General features: G+C 38.7%; 1 protein-coding gene and 2 pseudogenes across 3 annotated transcripts in view; 1 reads left to right on the plus strand and 2 right to left on the minus strand.

Moving 5' to 3' along the window:
* Positions 1-3,832, minus strand: part of LOC143379514 (protein MCM10 homolog) — a 35,450-nt gene extending 31,618 nt beyond the window's left edge. Inside the window, 1 exon segment of the mRNA XM_076832134.1 lies at positions 3,535-3,832. Coding sequence (XP_076688249.1) covers positions 3,535-3,832 — 298 coding nt within the window.
* A 2,841-nt stretch (positions 3,833-6,673) lies between these two features.
* Positions 6,674-9,926, plus strand: LOC143379515 (small ribosomal subunit protein eS27 pseudogene; annotated as a pseudogene). Its single transcript, XR_013088483.1, has 2 exons — positions 6,674-6,912; positions 9,702-9,926. The product of XR_013088483.1 is annotated as a small ribosomal subunit protein eS27 pseudogene (transcript).
* A 10,803-nt stretch (positions 9,927-20,729) lies between these two features.
* Positions 20,730-24,347, minus strand: part of LOC143412012 (optineurin-like) — a 39,404-nt pseudogene continuing 35,786 nt past the window's right edge. Inside the window, exon 14 of the transcript XR_013092933.1 lies at positions 20,730-20,858. The product of XR_013092933.1 is annotated as an optineurin-like (transcript). The remainder of the gene's footprint in view (positions 20,859-24,347) is intronic.

The following is a 24,347-nucleotide window of genomic DNA, read 5'->3' on the forward strand; positions in this document are numbered from 1 at the left end:
TCACTAGCCCCCAAAGACTCTTAATTCCCATGCTTCTCTCTACGTGTTCTCAAGTTCCCTGATAAAATCTTAACCATGAGTAAGTCCAACGACTACCACCTCTATACTAGCACGCTACCTGGTCAGTATTACTGGGAAACGACATGCTATCATGTTAATTGGCCTACTTTTAAATTTATGCCAGCAATAATAAATAGGCATTCAACAATGGTCAAAAAATGCTTCCCCAATACATTTCCTTTCCCTTTCCCTACTTCACACAGCCTTTCCTCAAACCACCTATACCTCCACCTCTCTTTACTCTTGGCTGATGACCTTGATTTATATTTATCTTACTCCCTTGATGAAAATGTAAGCAGGAACAATGTTCAACAGTGTATCCTCAGTACCAGTAAACTTTTTATTCTCTCTAGGTTGGCCAAATTGTGAAGCTATGCCAACCACATTAGTTTTTCCTACTGGATACTATGATTTCTTAGCACATATCCAAGCACCTCTTATTTTCATGTCCACCTCATAGAAAAAGTTATGGTTTGTGTTACATAAACTACTCTATAGTTTAATGATTTTAGGAAAACAAGAAACTATCATCATACCATAGTGCAATGAGTTTCATGTATATCACAGGGTAATGAATTTCAACATTTAGTCTTATAATCTTTTTTTCCTTAAAAAGTATAATAATCTTGAAATTTTTTTAAAAAAATCTAGTTTCAAACAATGACCTCAAATATGAAACCAGAAAAATAATGCATTTTATTTGTCAAGGTCCCTTTACAATCAACACAAGTCATTTTTATGCTGCTTCAGGCTAAGCTTTGCAAATAAGAAAATTATCTCTTTACTGACTAGTATTGTGCACACATCCATGAAAAAAATCAAAGTTAGAAAGAACTGTTAAGAGTTGGGGATGTAGCTCAGTAGGACAGTGCTTACCTAGCATATATGAGGACCTGGGTTCAATCCCCAACATTGAAACAACAACAGAAAAAACTGTAAAGGTCGGGAAAAGGAGGAAAAGACCACCAAGAGACTGTCTCATGCAACAGCAAAGGGTTTATTGGGGGTCCAGCATGCTGGGGCTCAGAGCTCACTTCGGAGGAGCAGAGAGCCCCGAGAACAGCTTGAGTAGAGCTTATATACATTATCTGGAAAGGGCAGGGACTTCACATACAGCATAACAAATCATCACACGCCGCGGGAAAAATCAAACAACTCTTAACCATGATTAGTACATTTACTGGAAGGAACAAGTCGGGTAGGGGTGATTGGTTAGTACAAAGAAGGGTATACATTCGAACTGATTGGCTCAAGCCCTGAGGTGTGTACATGCTGGACTGCACGGTTTCTGGGAGGGGGGTTGTTTTTACAGAGCAACCAGATGGTCAGGGGAGATTTCAACATGCATTTCAGTGGCTTTTCCGGGAGTTGTTTTTAACTTCCACATGAATTTCAGGTTCCACATGCAACTTAACAGAACTTAAAAACTTTACAGAACTTGAAACAAATATTATCCTTTACATTTCGTTTCTTTAACCTTTCATTTCCCACACTCCTTTTTCTGACTACTTTTAATCTTAAAAGTAATAATTCATAATCATTGAGGGGTTTCACATTCCATTTCTGTCAGTGTCGCATATTGTTGTCTGATTACCATAAGTTTTACCTGTCCAATCTGAGCCTGGAGAAATGGTTAAGCAAACAGGGTCCTACAGTTAGTAATAGCATGAGGATGATTAAAGGACCAGCTAGGGCTGATAAGAGTGTAGTTAACCAGGGGGACTGGGTGAACCAAGACTCAAACCACCCTTGTTGGGTTTCTCTCTCTCTCTGGCGCTCTTCAAGGCGTTTTCTTAATTTACTCATGGATTCTTTTACAACTCCAGTATGGTCAGCATAAAAACAACATTCTTCCCTCAATGTAGCACAGAGGCCTCCCTCCCTCATGAAGAGGAGGTCCAACCCTCGCTGGTTCTGTAAAACAACTTCAGAGAGAGAGGTTAAGGGTTCTTGCAAAGCTGTGATGGAGGTCTCTAATGTCTTTAAGTCTTGGTCTATTGCTGTCTCCAATTGGGCCATTTGTTGTGACCCACTGATCATGGCAGCGGTTCCTGTACCTACTCCTGCAGCAGCTCCTGTCCCTAATAAGATGGCTAAAGTCAGGGATACAGGTTCCCGGCGGAACCGGGTTGTATGCCCCCCTATTTGATCTTCAAACGAACCTGTGTCGTGATAGAGCACTCTGGGAAACATCTGCACCATTACACAATAATTTACAGAGCTGTTAAATACCTGAGCTGAAATGCAAGGAGTTAACCCTGAGTCACATGCCCACCAGGTTCCATTTTCAGGGATAAGAAAGCCCTGTGTGGTGCTGATTTCTTTTATCTGGGTACATAAGTGTTGTTTGCTTTTAGGTGGGGACCCTAGACATAAGCCTGCCCCAGTTACTTCTGGGAGGGTTAACTTAGGATTTTCACCCCAACTACAGGAGAAACTCTGCGCTTTTACTGCATAAGTCCCGTCGATTGCTATCGCTTCATAGTAAGGGGGAACAGCGGAGAGACAGAGCCAGCAAGATTGAGTGAGGTCTGGTTGTGTGGAGTTCAGTACTGCAAAGGCCCCTTCAATTAGCCCCCAGGGGGAGGGATTGGCTTCGCCCTGGATTGGGGAAGTAGATGAGAGTGGAGTTTGGGTATTGGATGGTGGTGGGACCTTGGTTTTCGATGGGGTGGTAAATTGAGGCATGGGAGATTTGGGAGGCCTGATTCCTGGCTTAAGGGGATTGGGTCCTATGGCTGTGGGGTTTAATTCTCTTTTAAGCCGGATGGTGAACCAAAGACCAAAATCATACCCTGAAGTATAAAATCGCATCCCATAGGTGTTCCCTGAGATCCATGACTAGGTATAACCTTTTCCTTTAGGGGTGAAAGTTATATTTAGAGGGTTACATAGGGTATTGGAGTGACATCGGTTATTTAGAGCCAAAACCCCATCTTCTGGGTCTGGTCTAGGAGAGGGACAGCTCTCAGGGTTTATCCGGGTGCTATTTCTTCCCACCCGGATAAAACTGTCAGGGGAGTCTGGTTCCCACCAGGCTGTCCCTGTTTGTTCACATCCCCATGACTTGCAGTAAAAGTCGCTTTGCCCCCCGCATAACTGGGACTGTTTGTGGTTCCGATAGTCTGCAGGACAAACGTAGTAATCAAGGCTGGCTAACCTGCATCTGGCTTGTGGGGAACTGCAACCAAAGGTTCCTGAGTCTCTTTTGCCTGATGGGATTTTGGTGGGATCTTCTATGTCAGGGATATCCCAATTGGGGAGACCTATAGCAAGCTGACAAATATCTGGGTGAAGAGATGGCCACCAGGTCCATAAGGGGGCTGTATGCGAAATGGACCATACTTCTTGTCCAGTAGGATTTATGATCTGCCACCGTTGCTGAACAGGCTGATGGGGATTAGGACTGCTGGTGGCCAAGGGAAGAGTCCATAGCCCTATCCATACGGCGAATACGCAATTTGAAAGGGTTACCAGTCTCCAGCCGGAATCTGGACAGGGCGCAGGCTTGAGATGGGACGCATGGATCCAGGAAGCGATCCCGTCCACTTTCACCGCTGTAGGTGTTATAAGCAGCACCTGGTATGGTCCTTTGCAGCGGGGTTCCAGGGATGACACCTGATGTCGCCTCACGTCGACGAAGTCTCCCACTTGATATCGGTGAGTTCCTTCGTCTCCAGGTTGGTAAGCAGTGGTCAACTGTTTCCACAGGTATTGCTGGGTTTTTCAAGAGCTTAAAGTCTGTCAAGCAAGGGGGTGTGAAATGAATCATTAAGTCTCAGAGTTGGGGTTAGGTCCCTTACTGGAGGAGGGGCACCATAGAGAATTTCATAGGAAGTGAGGTTACACAAAGAAACGGAAGGAGTATTTCTTGCAGGAAACAGTGCATAAGGTAGGAGCATAGTCCAATCTTTTATGCCAGTCTCTAAGCTTAATTTCGTTAAGGTCTCTTTGATGGTTCTATTCATTCTTAACTTTGAGAGATGCTGTCCTTGGGGGTGGGAGGTGCCCTGGGGATGTGGCTCAGTGGTTAAGCACCTCTGGGTTCAATCCTCCACTATCATCCCCCTCAAAAGAAGAAAGGACAGTCAGAATTTAAGTCAGATCTAGACTAAGACTAAAACGATTTCAACATATTTCCACATCAAATGCAAGCTCTTGAGGACTGACTTCCTGGTTCAAATCCCTGATCTGACAGTTTAACCGGTGACATCCCTGACTTCTTGTCTATAAAATACAGTGGCTATGAAGATTAAGTAAGTTAATATATGTAAGGATCTTAGCAAATGCTTGCCACATTTTAAGTACCTGTCAGCAAGCAGTATTATGAAAGACAATTACAGTTGCCAGAGGGATAAGAAAAATCTCACCTGGAGAAAACAAATAACATTCAGAGACTAAAATGAGATCTCTTTTGAACCACTGTGATAATATTATGCTCAGGGTAAAAAAGCATTTTCACTATTTTGTAAGTAGAATAATAAGTCCATGCAGGAAAGCGTGGTTTTCCATGAAACAAGGAGAAATTAAGAAAATAACCAGGTCTTACCATCCACGCTGTCAAAAGAACAGTTGTGACCAGGAACTGAAGGAGGATTAGATGGTCAAGAGGATGAGTACTGTAGAATCTTGCCTGTGTGAAATCAACACAAGAAGTCACCTTTGATTCTTTTAGGTCTAACAGTGCATATCCAACAAATCCCATGGGTTATAACCTTAGAATTCATCTAGAATCTGACAAATTCTCATCTTTTCTCTGCCCACAGCCAACACTATCTCCTCTTTACACATAAACAATCTTCTTTTTCTTGTCTTCACACTATGATTACAGAAATCATACATTGGTGAAATGTAGTAGAGTAGTTTGTATAATACAAGGTAGTACAAATGAGACAGACTATGAATAAGAATCATTGAGGCTGGTCTAAATATTAGGGCTGGTATCCCATATTATTTATTATAATGCACACGATGTTGACTTTATCCATAGTAGCTTAGTGTGTAATTACTTAGTTCCAGCCTTTGTCAGAATTTTAATTCAATATTAGTTAGCAAAGCACAGAGGAGCTTTTTAAGATAAAAATATATCATTCTGTGTGCTCTTCTTTTTTTTCATTTAAAGTGACTTATTAAATTGCAAGGTTATTTAGACTTAACTTACGTATATGTCACTTTCACAAGTGCAATGTCAAGATATTGATTATGGTGCTTTCTTTTTATTTATTGAACAAACATTTCCATGGACCCCATCGTGTGTAATGTAGGATGTTATTCACCAGGGAATCCAGTGAAGAGTTAGGAGCAAACTTGGTTCAGTGCTATAACCAGCCCCTGCCTTCTCTCAGAACATACTCACTCTCATTCAACAAGTATTATGGGTTTTATTGCCAAACTAGTGCACAAATCTTTCAGTTTTCTCCAACCTCACTGACAAAACCCTAATATGAGCCACTATTAATCTTCTGTCTGGACTATTATGTTAGCTTCCTATATTGATTTCTTTGCTTCCTACAATCTGTTTTCCATACAACAGTCACCATAATCTTTCCCTAGTAAACTTTTAGGACCACATACAAGATCATAGTACTTCCTTAACTGAAATTCTTTAATGGTTTTTCATTGCACTTAAAAACAAAATTTACAAAGCCTGCGAGGCAATGGATACGGTCTCACCTTGTATTTCTACTTCCTCATCTTTTCTGTTTATACCCCATCCAACTCTACCCACTTCCCAAACTATGCTCCAGCCAGACAAGCCTGCTTTCAGGCCTCAGGCACTTTTGTATGGAAAGCTCCGCCAGAGCTTCTCATCCTCACTTAACTCTCCATTTTTCTAAGTTTTTCCAGACCAGCCTATCTGCTAAGCTTCCTTCTACATCCTTCTCATCATAAAGGAAAGGAAGATATCCTTTCATCTATCTTATGGCACATCATCCATCACCGTGAACTTGTTTGTTAATCTATTTTCCTCCTTAGACCGCAAGCCTCCTCCTAAGGGTAGACATCACGTGTCCGGAGGTCGGCAAATGCAGCTTTCAATACTGGTTAGGAAATTAAATTACTGATTAGACAAACAAAGGAACGAATCAATAATGAACAAAAGGCATTCATTTGGCAAGTATTTTTAAAGGTTACTCTTTAAAAAACAAAACAAAACTGATTTCTTAAGCAGGAGACCCGGCGCCCAGGCGGGTCTTCCCCACGGTGCCGCACCCTTATTGCACCCTCCCCAGGCCGGTGCTCAGCAGCTCGCCCCCACTGCAGCCCGATCCCGGATCTCGCCCACCCAAGCGCCCAGGGTTCTGCGCCTCTCATGCTTAGATTCCTCCAAGTCCTCCCACAGACGCGCAAGGGTCACCCGCACGCCCAGAACCCGCGTTTCTTACCCGGCGCCGGATACAAGACCCAGTCTACCGCGGAACCCGCCAAAATTAAAACTCGGGCCAGCCCCTGCTTCTGACGTCAGACGCATGCGGCTGCAGAACCGTACTGATTGGTTACCCTAGAGCTCTCCTAGGCGAATACCAGGGAGCGAGCGAAACACGGCCTCTGCGCAGAGCAATCTGATTTGCTTACGTCACCGGGCGCCCTCTTTGTTGAGGGCACCTGAACTTCCGTGAAGTTCTTGGATGGACCCTGTAAAACAGAGTCTGACGCCCCCCAGCGTCAGGATGCCTTTACAGTATTTTTATACGCGGTCCAAACTCATTTCTTCACCGTTTTAAGGACTGAATGTTCTAGTTCTTCGCAACTGCATTTTCTCCTTTCCAGGAGGTGGAGGCTAAGAATTGCCGCAGAGAAGCCCCGACATTTGCCAAACGCTTACTGCTGCGCTCACAAATTTCATGTGGGGTAAGTAGATATAGGTCGAAATAAGCTGGTTGATTATCTCACTTAGCTTTGCTGGCCTTATGTCCAGTTGATAATTCGAACTCAACCTTCGGGAAATAACTTTTATTTTTAGGTTTCCTTTCACTATTTGTAAAATGAGGGAAAGGCTAGATGACATTCCTTGACTTACAAACCACTATTCCCAGATAGTTCTAGGTCCACAGGTTTTGAGAATTGTAACAGGTGTCAGAGTTCACAATAACTTGGCAGGAAGCCATATTTTTCACAGAAAACTTTGTAGTAAATTCAAACCTCTTGGTGTATTTACATTCTAAAAATATTGTTCAAGGCTGGGGTTGTGTTTGGTCTCAGTGGTAGAGCACTTGCTTAGCATGTGTGAGGCACTGGGTTCGATTCTCAGCACCAAATTGTGGTATATATGTGTATTAAGAATTGTAATGCAAAAAAAAAAGCACATGTATAATGGCATAAAATAAAGTTCATTGACAACTAAAAAAAATTTTAAAAATAGTGTTTGTACATAATATTAAGAATACAGTTTTTAAGTGCAGACTCATCTTCTACATAAGTTCAAAGACTTCCGAGCAGACAAGTTTTTAATGGACCAAAATGATCATGTCTTTTTTTTTTTTTTTTTCTCTTGAGGACACTACTCAGGCATTGTATTCCCCCAATGCATTTCATATAAGATGTTATTTTGTCCAATGCATCTACCTTCATTTTAGAACAATTAAAACCAGCTTTAAGATGACTGAAAAACAAACAATCCCTACATCATCTACATGGATTTTTTTCCTCCGTGTATTAATGCTCCACTTATGAGCTCAACCTGGGAGCAATACCTTTTGAGAACTGTGAGTGCTGAAAATTTCACAGTATTGAAGAGACTACAAAAAATCAAAATGAAGAAAGGTGTTTAAATGTATCACTGCATCTAATTATAAAAGTTCATCATTGATTTAGTTTTAGCCATCATGTAGAAATTCCTTGACAAATTGTGATTGGTAGTCTAGAGTTGGTTTCTTCACCTTGACTTTTAGGTCTTCTTTGCATCCCATGCTATGCAAGGAGTAGGAAACAGTACCAATCTTTAAGCCCTCAAATCTTCCTGGAATGAGGGAGCAAGCCATTCTTATGGGATTTAGAATAGTGGCAATTTTGAGGAAAGAGATGGGATTGATTTTGAGAAAAAATGAGAGCAGATTTAGAACCCATTGAAAGTGGGGATATTAAAGAAAGAGAGGGTGAGGATGACTGATATATTTTGGATTTATGCAACTGGGTGTTTTTTGAGGCAATAATGCAATGAAATTGGGGACACAGGAAAAACAAAACATGTTTAGGGAAGTCAATAGATTCTGTTTTCAATTTCATAATGAGATGTATCTAAGATACTGATTAAGAAAGGCCAAATAGTCAGCTTAATCTCCAGTCTGGGGTTCTTGGGAGAGGTTGATGTCTCCTTAGAATAAAAACAGAGGCCCATGAATAATAGTTTTGAGAATCATAAAAAAAATACCTAAAAATGAGATCTAAACAGAGTCTATATTACAGAGGTTCTTAATCTTTTGGGGGGTATGTGATATCACAAACCCCTTTGAGAAAATACTGAAAGTGATTCTATTTTTCGTCTTGGAAAAATATACACTCAGAATCTGAAGATTTTGCATACTTTTTCAGGGGTTCACATATTTTACTGAAGTTCATCCATAGACATCTCTCAGATTAAGAGCCTCAGGCGTAGAAGGTCAGAATCCTGGGGAGCACAAGAATTTGAGGGGCAAGAAGCAGAGGTAAATAGGAGCAGCCAAAGACAGAAACTGAGCAGGAGCAGCCAGAGGGGTTAGGAAAGTGAATGATCCTGTTTTGGGTGTGATGGTGCACGCTTGTAATCCTAGCAATTTGGGAGCTGAGGCAGGAATATCAAGGCCAGCCTCAGCAACTTAGTGAGGACCTGTCTCAAAATAAAAAGGGTTGGGGATGTAGCTAAGTGGTAGAGTGCCTCTAGGTTCAACCTTCATTACTATAAAAGAGAAAAAACACAAAATTGAACTAATCTTATCCCAAGGCCATAGGGCACCCTGACCATGTCCTTTCCATGCCCCTGTTCTCTCCCATCCTTCTTCCAGCTGTACCCTTTCTCACAGGGAGATGAGCCCCAGGACCAAGGGAATATACCACCAGGATCATGGGCAACCCCCTGTAATCAAAGCTCTATGTCATAGGCTCCTGGAATTTTCTAACCAATTGATCTAAGCCTGTGTCAAGGGCCTTACTTGGGTTTCAGCCTCGGGTTGTCCTTCCAAGGGCCAATCCTTTGTCTAAGATAGTGGCTGGGGTAGGGGTGCAGGAAGCTTGAATACCAGGCTGGGTGTCTTGTTGCTTGTGAAAGAGGCAGAAAACAAGGTTGGGAGGCCTAAGGCCCACTGTTCATGTGCCATAATTCAGTGTGAAACCCTAGGAGATGGTAAGTTTTAACCATAAATTTTAAAATGGTACACATAGAGTATATAGGCCTCAGTTTATATTCTTGCCCCCAGGTTTTCCCAGTATAAGAGATGGGTCTGCAGAAAATGATGGCATAGAATTCCAAGAAAGGAGACTTTTAGGAAGGAAATGGCCATTGTCAGTGCTATAAAGCAGTACTTCTTAAAGTCTGGTCCCTGGACCAGCAGCATCACTATTACCTGGGAACTCATTGGAAATCATATGCTTGCCGTTCCTGCGGTGATGACCTCCCCACGAGAACATGCCTCTTGCAAAAAAAAATCTCCTTCATCCCTCTCCAGAAGAGAAGAGGAAACACAAGAAGTGGTTCCTGGTGCAGAGCCCCAATTCCTATTTCATGGATGTGAAGTGCCCTGGATGCTATAAAATCACCACAGTTTTTAACCATGCACAAAGAACAGTTTTTTTGTGTTGATTGCTCCACTGTTCTCTGCCAGCCTACAGGAAGAAAAGCAAGACTTACAGAAGGATGTTCCTTCAGCAGGAAGCAGCCTGAATCAAGATGAGTGGGAAAACATACCAATAAACACGTTTTGGATATTAAAAAAAAAAAAAGAAAAAAAGAAATCACATGCTTGGGCCTCACATCATATCTGTTGAATAAGAAATGCAAGATAAGACTGGACATTTCTCTGTTCAGCCTCTGTAATATCTTTCCATAGCACTGCTTAGAGTGTATCAGAATCACAGTGAGGGCCTTTTAAAATATATCACAAAACAAGAAAGGGAAACAAAAGAGAAAGGTTAGTCTCCAAAGGACATAAATGCCATGAGTCCGTTACGCTGCTGAAGTTCTCACTCACTGTGTCCAGTTACACAGGCTCTAGCTCATATCTCCTGAATCTTTTCTCTCCCCTACATCCTCACTCTTTAGTCTCTCATCATCTTTCATCTTTAGCTATTGCTGATCCATTTCCAGTCTCACACGTGTTTCCTATCCATTTCTCTTGTTGCCTCCATTTATAAAACAATCTTGGCATCACTTTTCCCTGAAAAAAATCTATCAGTCACCTCTCAGTTCCTATAAATTTCAAACTTATAGACTCAACTTCCACCCACTTTTTCAATAATCTGAACTCTTATCTTTCCCCACTAGTCTTTTTTTTCCAACTACACTGAACTATTCCTTCTTCCTCAAGTATTCCAGGCACTGGCATGCCTCAGAGCCATTGTACATGTAAATTCCTCTGCTTGGAATGATTTCAACCATTGGGTCAACATCAACTTCTACCTGGTCAGCTTCTACTCATCCATCTAAGCTCTGGCCAAGCATCCCTCCTCTGTGAAGCTCCTCTGGATCCCCTGAACTAAACTTTCCTATTTGGTATTTCCTTGAGCTCCATACTGGTCTTGTTCATAGAACTTGCCATGGTGCTCCCTAATTGTTTGTATCTTTTTCTTCCTACTATAATGTGAGCATCTGGAGAGAAGGGAACCATGTCTTGCTCATCTTCCCACATCATCCTCTATTTTATCTCACTGCTACTGTCTCTGGTGCACAGTGTTTATGGAAAGGAAAAACCAAATAGCACATTTTTTTAACAAGTTACTAACCATTTGAGGACAATGTCTGGATTAGAAGATTTTAGGAAGGATCACATGAGAATATCCAGTACATTTTCACACAAAACAGCCATAATAGTACATTACCTTATATAGAAAAGTGTTAGGCAAACACGTGATTCCTATTCCAGGTTTTAACAGTGTAATATGGGAGATATGACAATGCATAAGAGGTAAATAACAACAGGTGACTACCAATTTTGCTAGAGGGGCAGGAACATATAGAGAAAAGGAGGCAGAAACATTAAAGGAAGTATGTAGAAACATTATCTGGAGGATGATAGACACAGGTCAAAACCTTTTATATATATATTTAGTTATACATGGATGCAATATCCTTATTTTATTTTTTTATTTTTTTAATGTGCTGCTGAGGATTGAACCCAGTGCCTCACACATGCTAGGCAAGTGTTCTATCACTGAGCAACAACCCCAGCCCCCAAAACCTTTACTTATACATAATAAAAAGACATGTTTGAGCAGATGGAAGAGGAAGGTGGATATACAGAAAAAAGATATGGCTAAGTACTGAGACTGCATGCAGCCTTGAAGGTTGCATGATTTTAACTGCCACTTACAACTGTGCAACTTTGGATAAGTTACTCCTCAGTGACTCCACTTACTTCTCTGTTCAGTAGGGATGGTAATTGTTATTTCATAGGACATTTGAAGATATTTAAATGGAAAAACTTGAAAATATACACAATGTGCCTGGTACATGGAAGCATTAAACGTGTACTAATTTATATTCTCATTACTCTGTAAGGAGATTAATCAGAAGATTAATCAGAAGGCTTAATCTTCTTAATCAGAAGATTAAGCCTATTAAAGATGGGTGCTCAGGAACTGAAATGCAAGACACTAGGGGCAGAGAACTTTTTAGAAGGTTGTGACAGTCACAACTATGAGAATACAGAGACAAATGGGGAGCAAGTGAAGGTAAACCTATCTGCTTTGGTAACTGACCAGAGGAAAGCACCTGTGGTAGGAAAAGGAGAAGACAATGGCCAGGGTGTTACTACCTGGGAGACTGGCAGAACCATAGAAATACACTAGAAACCTAGAGAGGAGCTTGTTTTGGATAGGCAGAGATGTGGTGTGAATTTCAGCAGGGTCTTTAAATTTGTGACTGAAGCCAGGGGGATATATAGCCAATACCCCAAACTGTATTTGAAACCTTTTAAGTTTAACCTCTTAAACAGTTTGAGGTATTGGCTAGTGAACATAGTTGAGTTCTCTAAGTAGACAGACTAGAAGTGTATTATCTTTGAGTATATTTACCTAATTAATGAGCCAAATAATTAAACCAGTTCTTCTGTCCTGACCCAAGAGGAGGGAATGCTATTCAAAATGAGACCTATTAGAAGTAAGAGCCTGGATGTCCTGCATCCCTCACCTCCTGGTAGGCATCAGTTTATATCTACTTCACATCTCTTATCCTCTGTGGTATAGAATTTTCTACAGTCTTATCTCAAGCCTGAATTTGTCCAATGGACTGGACAAAGATGCTTTACTGAGAGAAATGCTATGCTTGCTCAGCAGAGACCCTCTACTTAAAGATGTGTGGCCTTTCTGAGAAAGAAGAAAACTAATCTCCTTAATTGTCATAACAGAATATTCTATTTGTTGTTCAAATAGATGTTTATTTCCCTTCAACCAATGCAGCAGTTACTTTAAACAACAGGGCAGAACCCTCTATCTTATGACTTCAACTGGTGTTTTGCAAAGGGAAACCAATAAAATGTCTACTTGCCAGGTGTGATGGTGCATTTATAATACCAAGGTTAAGGCCAACCTTAGCAACCCTATCTCAAAATAAAAAAGGGTTGGTGGTAGAGCACCCCTTTCCAGTTTCCAGTACAGTACATCCAGAGAGAGAGAGAGAGAGAGAGAGAGAGAAGAAGGAGGAGGAGGAGGAGGAGGAGGAGGAGGAGGAGGAGGAGGAGGAGGAGGAAGCTCAGTGTTCCAATTAATCCATAAGAATATTAAACATATTTCTTCCTTAATTTTGCTGGATAAATATTTTGTGTGTGTGTGTGTGTGTGTGTGTGTGTGAGAAAGAGAGAGAGAGAGAGAGAGAGAGAGAGAGAGAGAGAGATAGATATGTGAAATAACTTTCACCCTTGATTATAGATCCATATATTTAAAAGACAAAATGGCTACAGAAAGTTCACTAAGAGTTCTGGAATCCATGCTTCTTGTATTATATACTTCACATTTCTAATTACTTAGTTAAAAAAAAATCACTCAACAATGAAAAACATTTTCCTGAGAAGAGTACACAATTTATCTCAATAATTTTTAAGCCATGAACCATGTAAGTCAAAGGATGCTAAAGAAAATGCTAAATTTATATTTCATCTGCCTTTCATAGCAAAGTAATTTGGGTATTTTTTGTTGTTTCATTAAAGCATATGGAGATTGGTCCATATACTTTATTCCTGCTTCACTTAAAAGCTGCACTAGGTGTCATATCAGATTTCCACCACTGATTTAATAATGGCACAGTAAGTTTGATTTTGTATTAAAAATAATCCCAAGTTAGCCCTTTCATTAGGGTCAAATGGAACTCTTAGCCAATCTTCACAACAATCTTAATTTTCTGATGCACACAATGAATTTTAGGATGTTGATACTAAATAATCTTTTAGTTCAAAGTTATTTTTTCATTAAAATTGGTGTCAGTTTTTAGAACAGCTTTAGGATTATAGAAAAATTGAGTGGAATGAACAGAGAGTTCCATATAGCTGCTTCAAACAGTTTCTACTATTATTAATATCTTGTAATAATAATACACATGGGACATTTGTTATAACTGATAAACCAATATTGATACATTAACTATAGTCCATATGTTATGTTAGACTTCATATATTCATCATCACTGTATCATAAGAATACTTTCACTGCACTAAAAATCTCCTGGCTTTACCTATTCAGCCTTTTCTCCTCCCAATCCTGGAAACCACTGATCTTTTTTCTCATTTCCATAATTTTGCTCAGACCAGAGTGTCATATAGTTGGAATTATAAGCTTATAGTTTTTTTTTTTTTTTTTTTAAGACAGCTTCTTTCACTTAGCAGTTTGCACGTTAAGGTACCTTCATATATATATATATATATATATATATATATATATATATATAGTGTGTGTGTGTGGCCTGCTATCTTATTTCTTTTTTTAAAATATTTTTTTTTAGTTGTAGTTGGACACAATAACTTTATTTTATTTATATGTGGTGCTGAGGATCAAACCCAGGGCCTTGCACATGCGAGGCGAGCACTCTTCCACTGAGCCATAACCCCAGCCCCATCGTTTCTTTTTATTATTGAATAATAGTTCATTGTATGGATGTGCCAGTATTTGCTCATCCCTCCATATATTGAAGGTTATCATGGTTGCTTCCAAGTTTTGGCAATTATAAATAAAGTGGCTATAAACATTCATGTACAGAATTTAGTGGCTGTAAAGTTTTCAGTTCATTTGGGTAAATACCAAGGAGAATAAATGTGTAATGTAAGTCAGGTTTGTTTTGTAAGAAATTGCCAAACTGTCTTCTACAGTTGCTATACATTTTTCATTCCCATCAGCACTGAGAGTTCCAGTTGCTCCACATCCTCACTAGCATTTAGAGTTGTTAGTGTTTTGGATTTTAGCTATTCTAGTAACTGTGCAGTGGTATCTCATTACTGATGTTTTTTATTTGTTTTTTGTTTTTGTGGTTCTAGAGATTAAACCTTGTGTCACTCTACGTGGAGCTACATCCCCAATTCTTTTTGTATTTTGAGACAAGGCTTCAAATAAGAAGTTTCTAGGGCTGCCTTCAAACTTCTGTTCCTCCTGCCTTTGCCTTCCAAATATCTGGGATTACAGGCATGTGCCACTGTGCCTGCCTCATTTGCAATTCTTCAATAACATGTGAGGTTGATATGCCTGTTTTCCAGTTCTATATCTTGTTTGGTGAGATATCTGCTCATATCTTTTGCCTGTTTTAAGATTTGACTGTTTTCTAAATTTTAAGGGTTTGCTGTGTATTGTAGATAGCAACTCTTTATGGAAATGTGTTCACTAAAGACTTTCTTTCAGTCTGTGACTTTTTTTAAATAATCTTTTTTAATCCTTTATTTTATTTATTTATTTTTATGTGGTGTTGAGGATTGAACCCAGTGTCATGGTAGACAAGCTCACTATCACTGAGCTACAAACTCCAGCCCCTGCTTTAATTTTTACGAAAAATGTAAGGTCAATGTCTAGATTCTTCCTCTTCTTTGTCTCCTCCTCCTTTTTTTTTGCATGCGTATGAACAGTTGTGCCAGACACATTTATTGAAACAAACTTCTTCATTGAATTTCATTTATTCCTTTTTCAAAAATTAATTGATTATATTTGTGTGAATCCATGTCTGGGCTTTCTGTTCCATTGATCAATTGGTCTGGGTTTTTTTTGGTTGTTGTTGTTGTTTGTTTGTTTTTTGTTCTTTTGTTTTGCAGTGTGAGAGATCAAATTTGGGGTGATACACATACTAAGCAAGTGCTGTATCCTCAGTTCCTCTTCTGTTTTTATGCCAACATCACACCATCTTGGTTACTATAGCTTTCTAGTAAGTCTTGAGGTCAGTAGTATCAGTGTTTTTATTTTATTCCTCTTCAATACTGCATTAGCCATACTCTTCTCTTTCCTTATAAAATTTAGCTTGTTAATATCCATAAAATAACTTGTTGGGACTTTTAATAGAGATTACATTGAATCTACACATCAAATTGGAAGAACTGACATTTTTAGAATATTGAATCTTCCTGTCTATGAACATGATCTCTCTTCATTTATTAGAATTTTTTTCCATCACAGTTTTATGGCTTTCCTCATAGGTCTTGTGTATATTTTACTAGGTTTATACCTACATCTTCCATTTTTTTTTTTTTTTTTTTGTGTGTGTGTGTGTGTGTGCGTGCTAATGTAAGTGGTACTGTGTTTTTAAATTTCAAATGAGCATTCCTCATTGCTGGTATGCTAAAATTGGTAATTTGTCTCTGCTTTCTTAATCTGGCTATAGGTTTACCAATTTTATTGATTATTTCAAAGAACCAGACTGGTTTTATCAATTTTCCTCTATTGATTTCCTAGTTTCAATTTCATTGCTTTCCACTTTTTTTCCCTCCTCAGGGAGAGAAGCTGAGAGCTAAGGGTTTTCACCTACTTGTCCTGCACTGAATTGGGGGAAAGTATTATGGTAACTGAGTGTAATTTCTGCTATAATTTTTTTCTTTTCTTCTGCTTATTTTGCATTTAATTTATTATTCTTTTTTTAGTCTCCTAAGTGGAAACTTACTGATTTTAGATACTTATTCTTTTCTATATGCCCAATCAATGCCTCAAATTTCCCTCTCAGCACTACTTTCTGTGTATATCTTGAATTTTGACAAAGTGTACTTTCATCTAGTTTAAAATATTTTAAAATTTCACAAGGAAAAATGGGGGCATGCCTGTAATCTCAGTAATTTAGAAGGCTGAGGCTGGAGTATCACAAGTTTGAGGCCAGCCTCAGCATCTTAGTAAGACCCTTAGCAACTTAGTGAGAACTGTCTTAAAGTAAAAAATAAAAAGGACTGAGGGTGTAGCTCAGTAGAAAAGTACCCCTGCTTTCAAATCCCCAATAGCAGGAAAAAAAAAAAATTGATTTCAGTTTAGACTTTTTGTGTTGTTTTGGAGATGAGTGATGACTTTCAAGTTCCTCACATGCCAAACTGGATCAAAGTTATTTTTAAATATAATAGTAGATGATTTAATATTATTGAATGATTTAGTTATCTGATTTTCATTAGTTCATTAATATTTCTTAGTTCCCATATTTCTATTGTTCCCATTTAACAAGACTTAAGAATATAGCAAGGTATGCCTTACAAAAGGGACCAAGAGCCTGTAATCCCAGCAGCTTGAAAGGCTAAGGCAGAAGCATGTTCAAAGCCAAGCTCAGCAACTTAGCGAGGCCCTGAGCAACTCAGCAAGACCCTGTCTCTAAATAAAATATTAAAAGGAATGAGGATGAGGCTCAGTGGTCAAACACTCCTGGGTTCAATCCCGGTATTAAAAGAAAAGAAAAGAAAGAAAGAAAGAAAGAAAAAGAAAAGGGGTCATAATGCCTATAAGGGAGATGATGACATCATCAAGATGGCAGCATAGGAAGCCTCAAGCCCTCTCTCCCCGCAGAGAGATGCTGACTTAACAATACATATATCAATTCCTTTTGTGAGAAATCAAGAAGATAGTTAAGATGTTCTTATACCTAAAGTGAGTATAAAACAAACATGTAGGCAAATTTGTGGCACTCTATTGCTAGACAAAGTACCTCCCCCTGACTTAGTATAACATGATCAAGAGAAAACTCCCAGCTTCTGAGTTCTCCCTGGGGTGGCAAAAAGGAGACTGAATATACCCAATATGCAGACTTTCCAAAGGTTTGCCTGAGGGACTGGTTTCTATCTTGTCTCAAGCCCAATACTGAGAGTGGTGGAGGGCAGGACTGGATGGACAAGGATAGGACACACAGGACATATAACACGACAGGTGGCTGAGAACTTCTGAGAACAAAGAAGATCTGGATTAGCATACACTCAGTTAGCATAGTACTTTCCCCCAATTCAGTACAGGACAAGTAGGTGAAAACCCTTAGCTCTCAGCTTCTTTTCCTGAGGAGGGAAAAAAGTGGAGCATGCATTCAGTTTTTAGTTAGAGCTGCCCAAGAGACTAGTTTTTGTCTTGCCTCGTCGGAGTGCTGTACAGAAACTTGTATACTACAGATGGGGGTGGGGGTGGAGTGGGGTTCTAACAATGAGAGTTGAGTGGCTTGCTGCTGCTGTAGAGGATCTGTATCACAGTAGACACAGGCCACTACATGTTGGGAGCCCCTCCCTTGGGAAGAAAAGAAAAGAGTGAAGCACGTGTCCATTGTTCCATCTTTGCTATCATATGATCTAGTTCTCTTGTGTATAGGTAGTTATAAGAGAGAGTTGTACTCCCATATTCATTGTAGCATCACTCATAGTAGCTGAGAGGTAAAACACCTGAATGTCCATCAGTAGATGTATATAAGAAATATTACACAACCGTAAGAAGAAAATCCTGCTATATAAAACAACATGGATGAACTTTGAGGACATTGCTAAGTGAAATAAGCCAATCACAGAGCAACAAATACTGCATGATACTCTTATGTAAAGTATTTACAATAATCAAAATCGTAATCAAAATCATAGACACAGAAGGTAGAATGGTGGTTGCCAGAGGCTGGGATGGGGGAAAATGGGAATTGTTGTTTATAGGTACAGAGTATTAGTCATGCAACATAAAAAGTTCTAGAGATATTCTGACAGTAATGTGCCTATAGTTAACAATACTTAGAAATTTGTTAAGGGTAGACACCATTCTTTGTGTTTTCATCCCCCCCCCACACAAGATTTCTATGAGGAGTAATTAACTGTTAATATGGAACAAAGCGTTTGAAGAGATATCAGAATAAATAAATTAGATAAGACATACACAGAGCTTACATGTTGTTTACTAAACTGGTTGATTCCCTTAAAACAGCCTTAATGTTTTTTTTTAATATACAACACATTATTTATTACAGTCACTATTTGTGTCATATATCACTAAAGCTTATTCCTCAAAATTGGAATTTTGTTCCCTGTGATCAACATCTCCATTTTCCCTACCTAACCCCCTCCCCATCCACTAGTAACCACCATTCTATTCTCTAGTTCCAAGAGTTCAACTTTATAGATTTCACATATAAGTAATACCAAATGGTATTTATTTTTCTGTGTCTGGCTTATTTCAATTAACATAATGTCCTCCAGGTTCATCCATGTTATTGCAAATGACAGGTCTTCCCTCTTTTTAAAGGCTGAATAGTATTTTCATTGTGTATATACACCACATTTTCTTTATTCATTCATCTAATGAGGGACACCTAGGGTGCTTCAATGTCTTAGCTACTATGAATAATGCTGTAATGAACACAGGATACAGATAACTCTTCAACGACCTTAATTTAAAGCAACCATAAGAACTTGCCTTCATTTGTAATACTTTTAGTTATCAAGCAAATGGTTTGGTCACAAGCTTAATAAGCTCATTCATATGGTTATTTTAGAGTTTAGATCTCCTGAATATCTATATTTGAACAAAGTAAAAGAATATCCACAATAACTTAAACATGAAACCATTTTGTTTTCTTTTCTACTTAGGATTCTATTGAAATATATTTTATCCAGTATAAAAGGATAAAAACATTTATATAAAAAACTATAAAGAAAAATTTCATTATAATTTTTGAATTGTCTCTAACAAACATTCTCCCTGGGATGTACGTATGATAATCTTTTAATCTAGATTAATAAGGTGTACAGTGTATTCTTATACTCTTGGCATGAAGATAAATGTAATTTGCTCTTTTGGCATGAATTAACTATTGATTCATATTTAAATACGCATAAATGCATACATGCATATACATATGTGTGTAATCAAGTTTGTCTAGGAGATATCTTATGGTAAATACAAAGGAGATCTTTTAGTTTTCTCTTAAATGTTTTAGGAACTGGATACATAAAGATATTGTTAACTTCTATGGCTTGTTCAGTATTAGTTAGTAAACTACAGGTCGAAAATAAGGCAAATCCCTATCTGTTTACCTTCTTAGTAAGAATAACTCTCTAATTCAATTATGTGTTGGTCTCAACAAAAGGATCTTGCTCATCTTCATTAAATTAATAAAATATATCTTACTAAGTAAGCTTATATTAAGCTAAATGAGCTTAATACAGAAAATGCATACTATGAAATCAATCAATATATGAACAATGTAAAAGATTCATAAACAAAATTTTATTTTTCAATAACTACTTCTTGTGATTATGAAATTTAACACTGTGAATGATAAGAAATCTAGTGAACTTAATCCCAGTGACTCAGGAGGCTGAGGCAAGAGGATGGCAAATTCTAGGCTAGACAGTGAATCTTAGTGACACCATCTCAAAAAAAAAGTGGGGTTAGGGGAAGTGGGGCATGATGTAGCTTAGTGCTAGAGTGACCCTTAATTCCATCCCAAGTTTCCTTTTCTAACACATATGGAGAGAGAAAAAAGAGAAATCCAAGGAACTTAATGTCATGTATGCCATCATTTTTTGACTTGTCCTAATATTAACTGAAAGCTCACAATACTAGATAAAAAGTGGTATGTCACAACTTTGGCTACAATAAAACTACAACATACACAAAAACACATAAACCCAAAAGATCCAGTTTCAAAAGATAAATAATAATAATAATTTGCTTTAAAACTATTTCAAAGACATTTTTCCTGATTAAATCTGTGACCAATTCATTTTTTTCTGCCTCCTTAAAAGATTCTTAAATTTGTCAGTGAAGTTTCTTATAATTCCCTGAGCCCTCTCACATTACATCTCATGCTATTTAACTGTATGAATAGAGTATTTGCCCACATGAACAGAACATAAAAACTACTGAATTTATTATCAGAAGGGCAGTGGTTAAGGATTCCATTTTGTGAGCTCATGGAAATCCACAAAGTGTTCTCTTAGAATTGATACATCTTTTTTTTTCCCTCCTAAAACAAGCATAATGAGGCAAAATATTTGAGTGAAAACAAATAAGACAAAAGTATAAGTCTTGGAGGAAAAAGCTGACATTTACCAACAGTTTGGGGGAAGGTGAAACATCAACACTTAAATGATTCAGTCCATCACATGAATCTGTAATGTATCTATGTCAGGCAGAACTTCTCCACACATGGGACAGGAATGAATTGGAATACTCTTGTGATTGCTCTTGCCACCAGTTCCTATCCTCAGCTCCTGGGAATAAGCAGGAAATGAAAAGTTTCATTAGTTCCACCTTGAAAAGAACTTCTGCTTGATTTTAATAACTTGGTTAATTTGGTCATCTGTTAAACTTGATAATCAATACCAAGTGGGATACCATTCCCAGTCCTCTTTATTTTTTTTAATTCAAGACAGGGTCTTGCTGAGTTACTGAGGGTCTGGCTAAGTTGCTGAGGACTGGCTTTGAACTTAGGATCCTCCTGCCTCAGCCTCCAAAGTAGTTAGGATTACAGGTGTACATCACCACACTCTTTAATGGAAGATATCATTGTATGCACAGAGAACTCTCCACAGATAGTATCTGCTACTTTTCTATTTTTCAGGATTTAAACTGTATTCCAGGTGTGAGTCTTTGTAAAGACATAGTTTCAGTTCTAGGTACAGGACAATATAGGTTCTGGATAGAAGCAAAAGAGGGAGACAATATGAAGGAAGGAATCATGAGAGTATGGGAGGGGTCTCCTGAAACAGTATGCACCTTTTTAGAAGCAAAACACTCACTCCCATTTATTCAGCAGATACTTGTAAGCCCTCACGGATGTGCAGGGTACTGACAAGGTGGGGAAGCCAGGTAAGAGAAGGGGCAGTGGTGGTGTGGAACGGGGAGAGTGTTAGGCACTGTGGGGTTGGGTAGGAGTAAGAAGAGAGCCCCGGGCTGGGGATGTGGCTCAAGCGGTAGTGTGCTTGCCTGGCATGCGTGCGGTCCGGGTTCGATCCTCAGCACCACATACAAACAAAGATGTTGTGTCCGCCAAAAACTAAAAAATAAATATTAAAATATTCTCTCTCTCTCTCTCTCTCTCTCTCTCTCTTAAAAGAAAAAGAAAAGAAAGAAAAGAGCCCCAATATAGAAAGGCCTCCTGGATGAGTAACCTATGAGAAGAGCCTTGGAAAGAATATGAATTGCCCAAGGAAAGTCAGTGAAGAGAAACAACTGAAGAATGAATCCTGTTATTGCCCCCATTTCTGAGTTAGGTTGAGGTTGAAACCTAAATCAGAGAATGTTTGAAACAAGCTCTTACTCTGGGGAGGTCCTAGATCAATACAAACTGTGATCATTGCTGAGATTTACTTCTATCTCCTGGGCATCTCTCAGGCCTGACCTTTCTATACCAGAGCAAAGCATTTTATATTTTTAGAGTCTCAGCCCATATTTTGGTTCATCCCCAAAACTTTGTTTTAGGATCTTTACCATTGTTATTTGCTTCAAAATACATTACTGAATTCAATAACATGTAAGACTTTCAGACAAAAAATAAACTTAAGAAACTTTCTATTTTCTTTACATTTTTTCAGTGCTGAGACCCAGACCCAGGTCTTTGCATACTGGGAAAGTGCTTTACTAGTGAACTACATCCCCGGCCCAAGAAGCATATTTTACTATTGTATTCATCATAAAGTATGATTTTTGAAGCAGGGCTTTCTAATTGTCTCATTGCTTGAGATTAAGGGTCAACAAACTTCTGTAAAGGACCAAAGAGAAAATATTATATAGGCCTTGCAAATCATAAATAAAATCTCTGCCAGTGTAGCATGAAAGCAGCCAAAGACAGGATGCAAACAAAAGGGCATGATTACATCCCAATTAAATTGATTTGTGAAAACGGGGCTGGGGATGTGGCTCAAGCGGTAGCGCGTTTCGCCTGGCATGTGTGGGATGCTGGGTTCGATCCTCAGCACCACATAAAAATTAAAAAAAAAAATAAAAATAAAGATGTTGTGCCCACTGAAAACTAAAAAAATAAATATTAAAAAATTCTCTCTCTCTCTCTCTTTAAAAAGAAAAAAAGATGACAAGCCAGATTTGGCCTGTGGGTTGTAATCTGCCATTGGCATTATTGGTTCTGCATTGTTGCCTCCATGTGTGCTTTTTTTGGTGCTATAGCAGCCTGCTCAAGGTTCCCTCTGCCTCCTGTCTCTCCAATCCATAAAAAGCTTAGTCAGTCCCCCCCCCCTTTTTTTTATGAGAGAGAGAGAGAGAGAGAGAATTTTTTAGTATTTATTTTTTAGTTTTTCGGCGGACACAACATCTTTGTTTGTATGTGGTGCTGAGGATCCAACCCGGGCCGCACGCATGCCAGGCAAGCGCGCCGCTACCGCTTGAGCCACATCCCCAGCCCCTTAGTCAGTTTTTATTATCAACTGATCACACTCATTTTTGCCTTTGCCCTTTTACTCTCACACTTCACTTATACAAATCCTAGCTTCAAGGTCAAGGTTAGAATCATGTTTTTTCAAGGCTTTTCTTAACTCTCTGTGCCTTTATGATCAGCTTTTTCTCTTATCTTCACCACTATTCCTTTTATTTTCCTACATGCTATCTTGTACATGAATTTATGTTTTTATGTGCACATTCTGTCTCCAGCTATACCACAGCCCTTAAGGACTTGACCACACCTTATGCCTTTCTATTCCCTGTCACTTAACCAAGTCCTAGAACAGAGCAGGCACTGAAACGGCTGCTGCTGATGACAATGATGAGATGTATCAAGAAAGACTTGTTTAAATCAGTTTTGTTAAGACACTAAAAAAATCTTATGACAGTCTTCTGGAATATTTTTTATGACAAAACAGCTTATTTAGACAAGAATAAATGTATATAGAGAAAAAGATTTTTAGATTATAAATATAAGTCAGAAACTGACCAGTCTTTTTTATGTAAATAGTTTTATGCCTTATAAAGAACAACAACCATTCCTTAAGACATCCACGTGCAACAGACTGACCTTTTTGTAATGGGTTCACTGATGCTTTGACTAATATCCCTTGTGGCTTTGAATCTTACATGTTTTTTTTTCCCCTCCAACCTTTTTCTCCTTGATCTTCTCCTTCCTGATCATCTTTTCCCTAATCTTCTCCTTCCTGATCTTCTCCTTAATCTCATTTTCTCTGAATCACCTCTTTAAAAATCCCCTGTTCATTCTGATGGGTAGAATCACAGCCTTTGGGACAGGAGTCGGCAACAATTTGACCCCAGACTACCTTGTTGGACATTTCTAGAATCAGACACATATAGACAGGCATGGTAGTGACAGATTCAATCTCCAGTACTGATGGGGGGATGGGGGAAAGGAAAGAAAAAAGAAAGGAAGGAGGGAGGGAGAGAGAGAAATCAGATAAGTGGAAAGAAATCAAAGGAGTGGGCAGCTGTAGGTCTCTGAGAAAAACATAGCTTTACCCACTGATACTAAAAAATGCCTCAGGGTAATATTTTTTAAAAAAACATTTATTCTTTAGTTGTAGTTGGACACAATACCTTTATTTTATTTACTTTTATGTGGTGCTGAGGATTGAACCCAGGGTATTATACATGCTAGGCAAGAGCTCTACCGCTGAGACACAACCCCAGACCTAGGGTAATATTTTTGTTAGATCAAATGGTAGCTTTTCTGCATTTTCCCCATGAATAATCCTATGCATATTTTTAACCTGAATTACTACCTCTAATGTTTAATTTTTTTG

The sequence above is a fragment of the Callospermophilus lateralis genome, chromosome 13 (assembly GCF_048772815.1).
Source record: "Callospermophilus lateralis isolate mCalLat2 chromosome 13, mCalLat2.hap1, whole genome shotgun sequence".
Lineage (NCBI taxonomy): Eukaryota > Metazoa > Chordata > Mammalia > Rodentia > Sciuridae > Callospermophilus > Callospermophilus lateralis.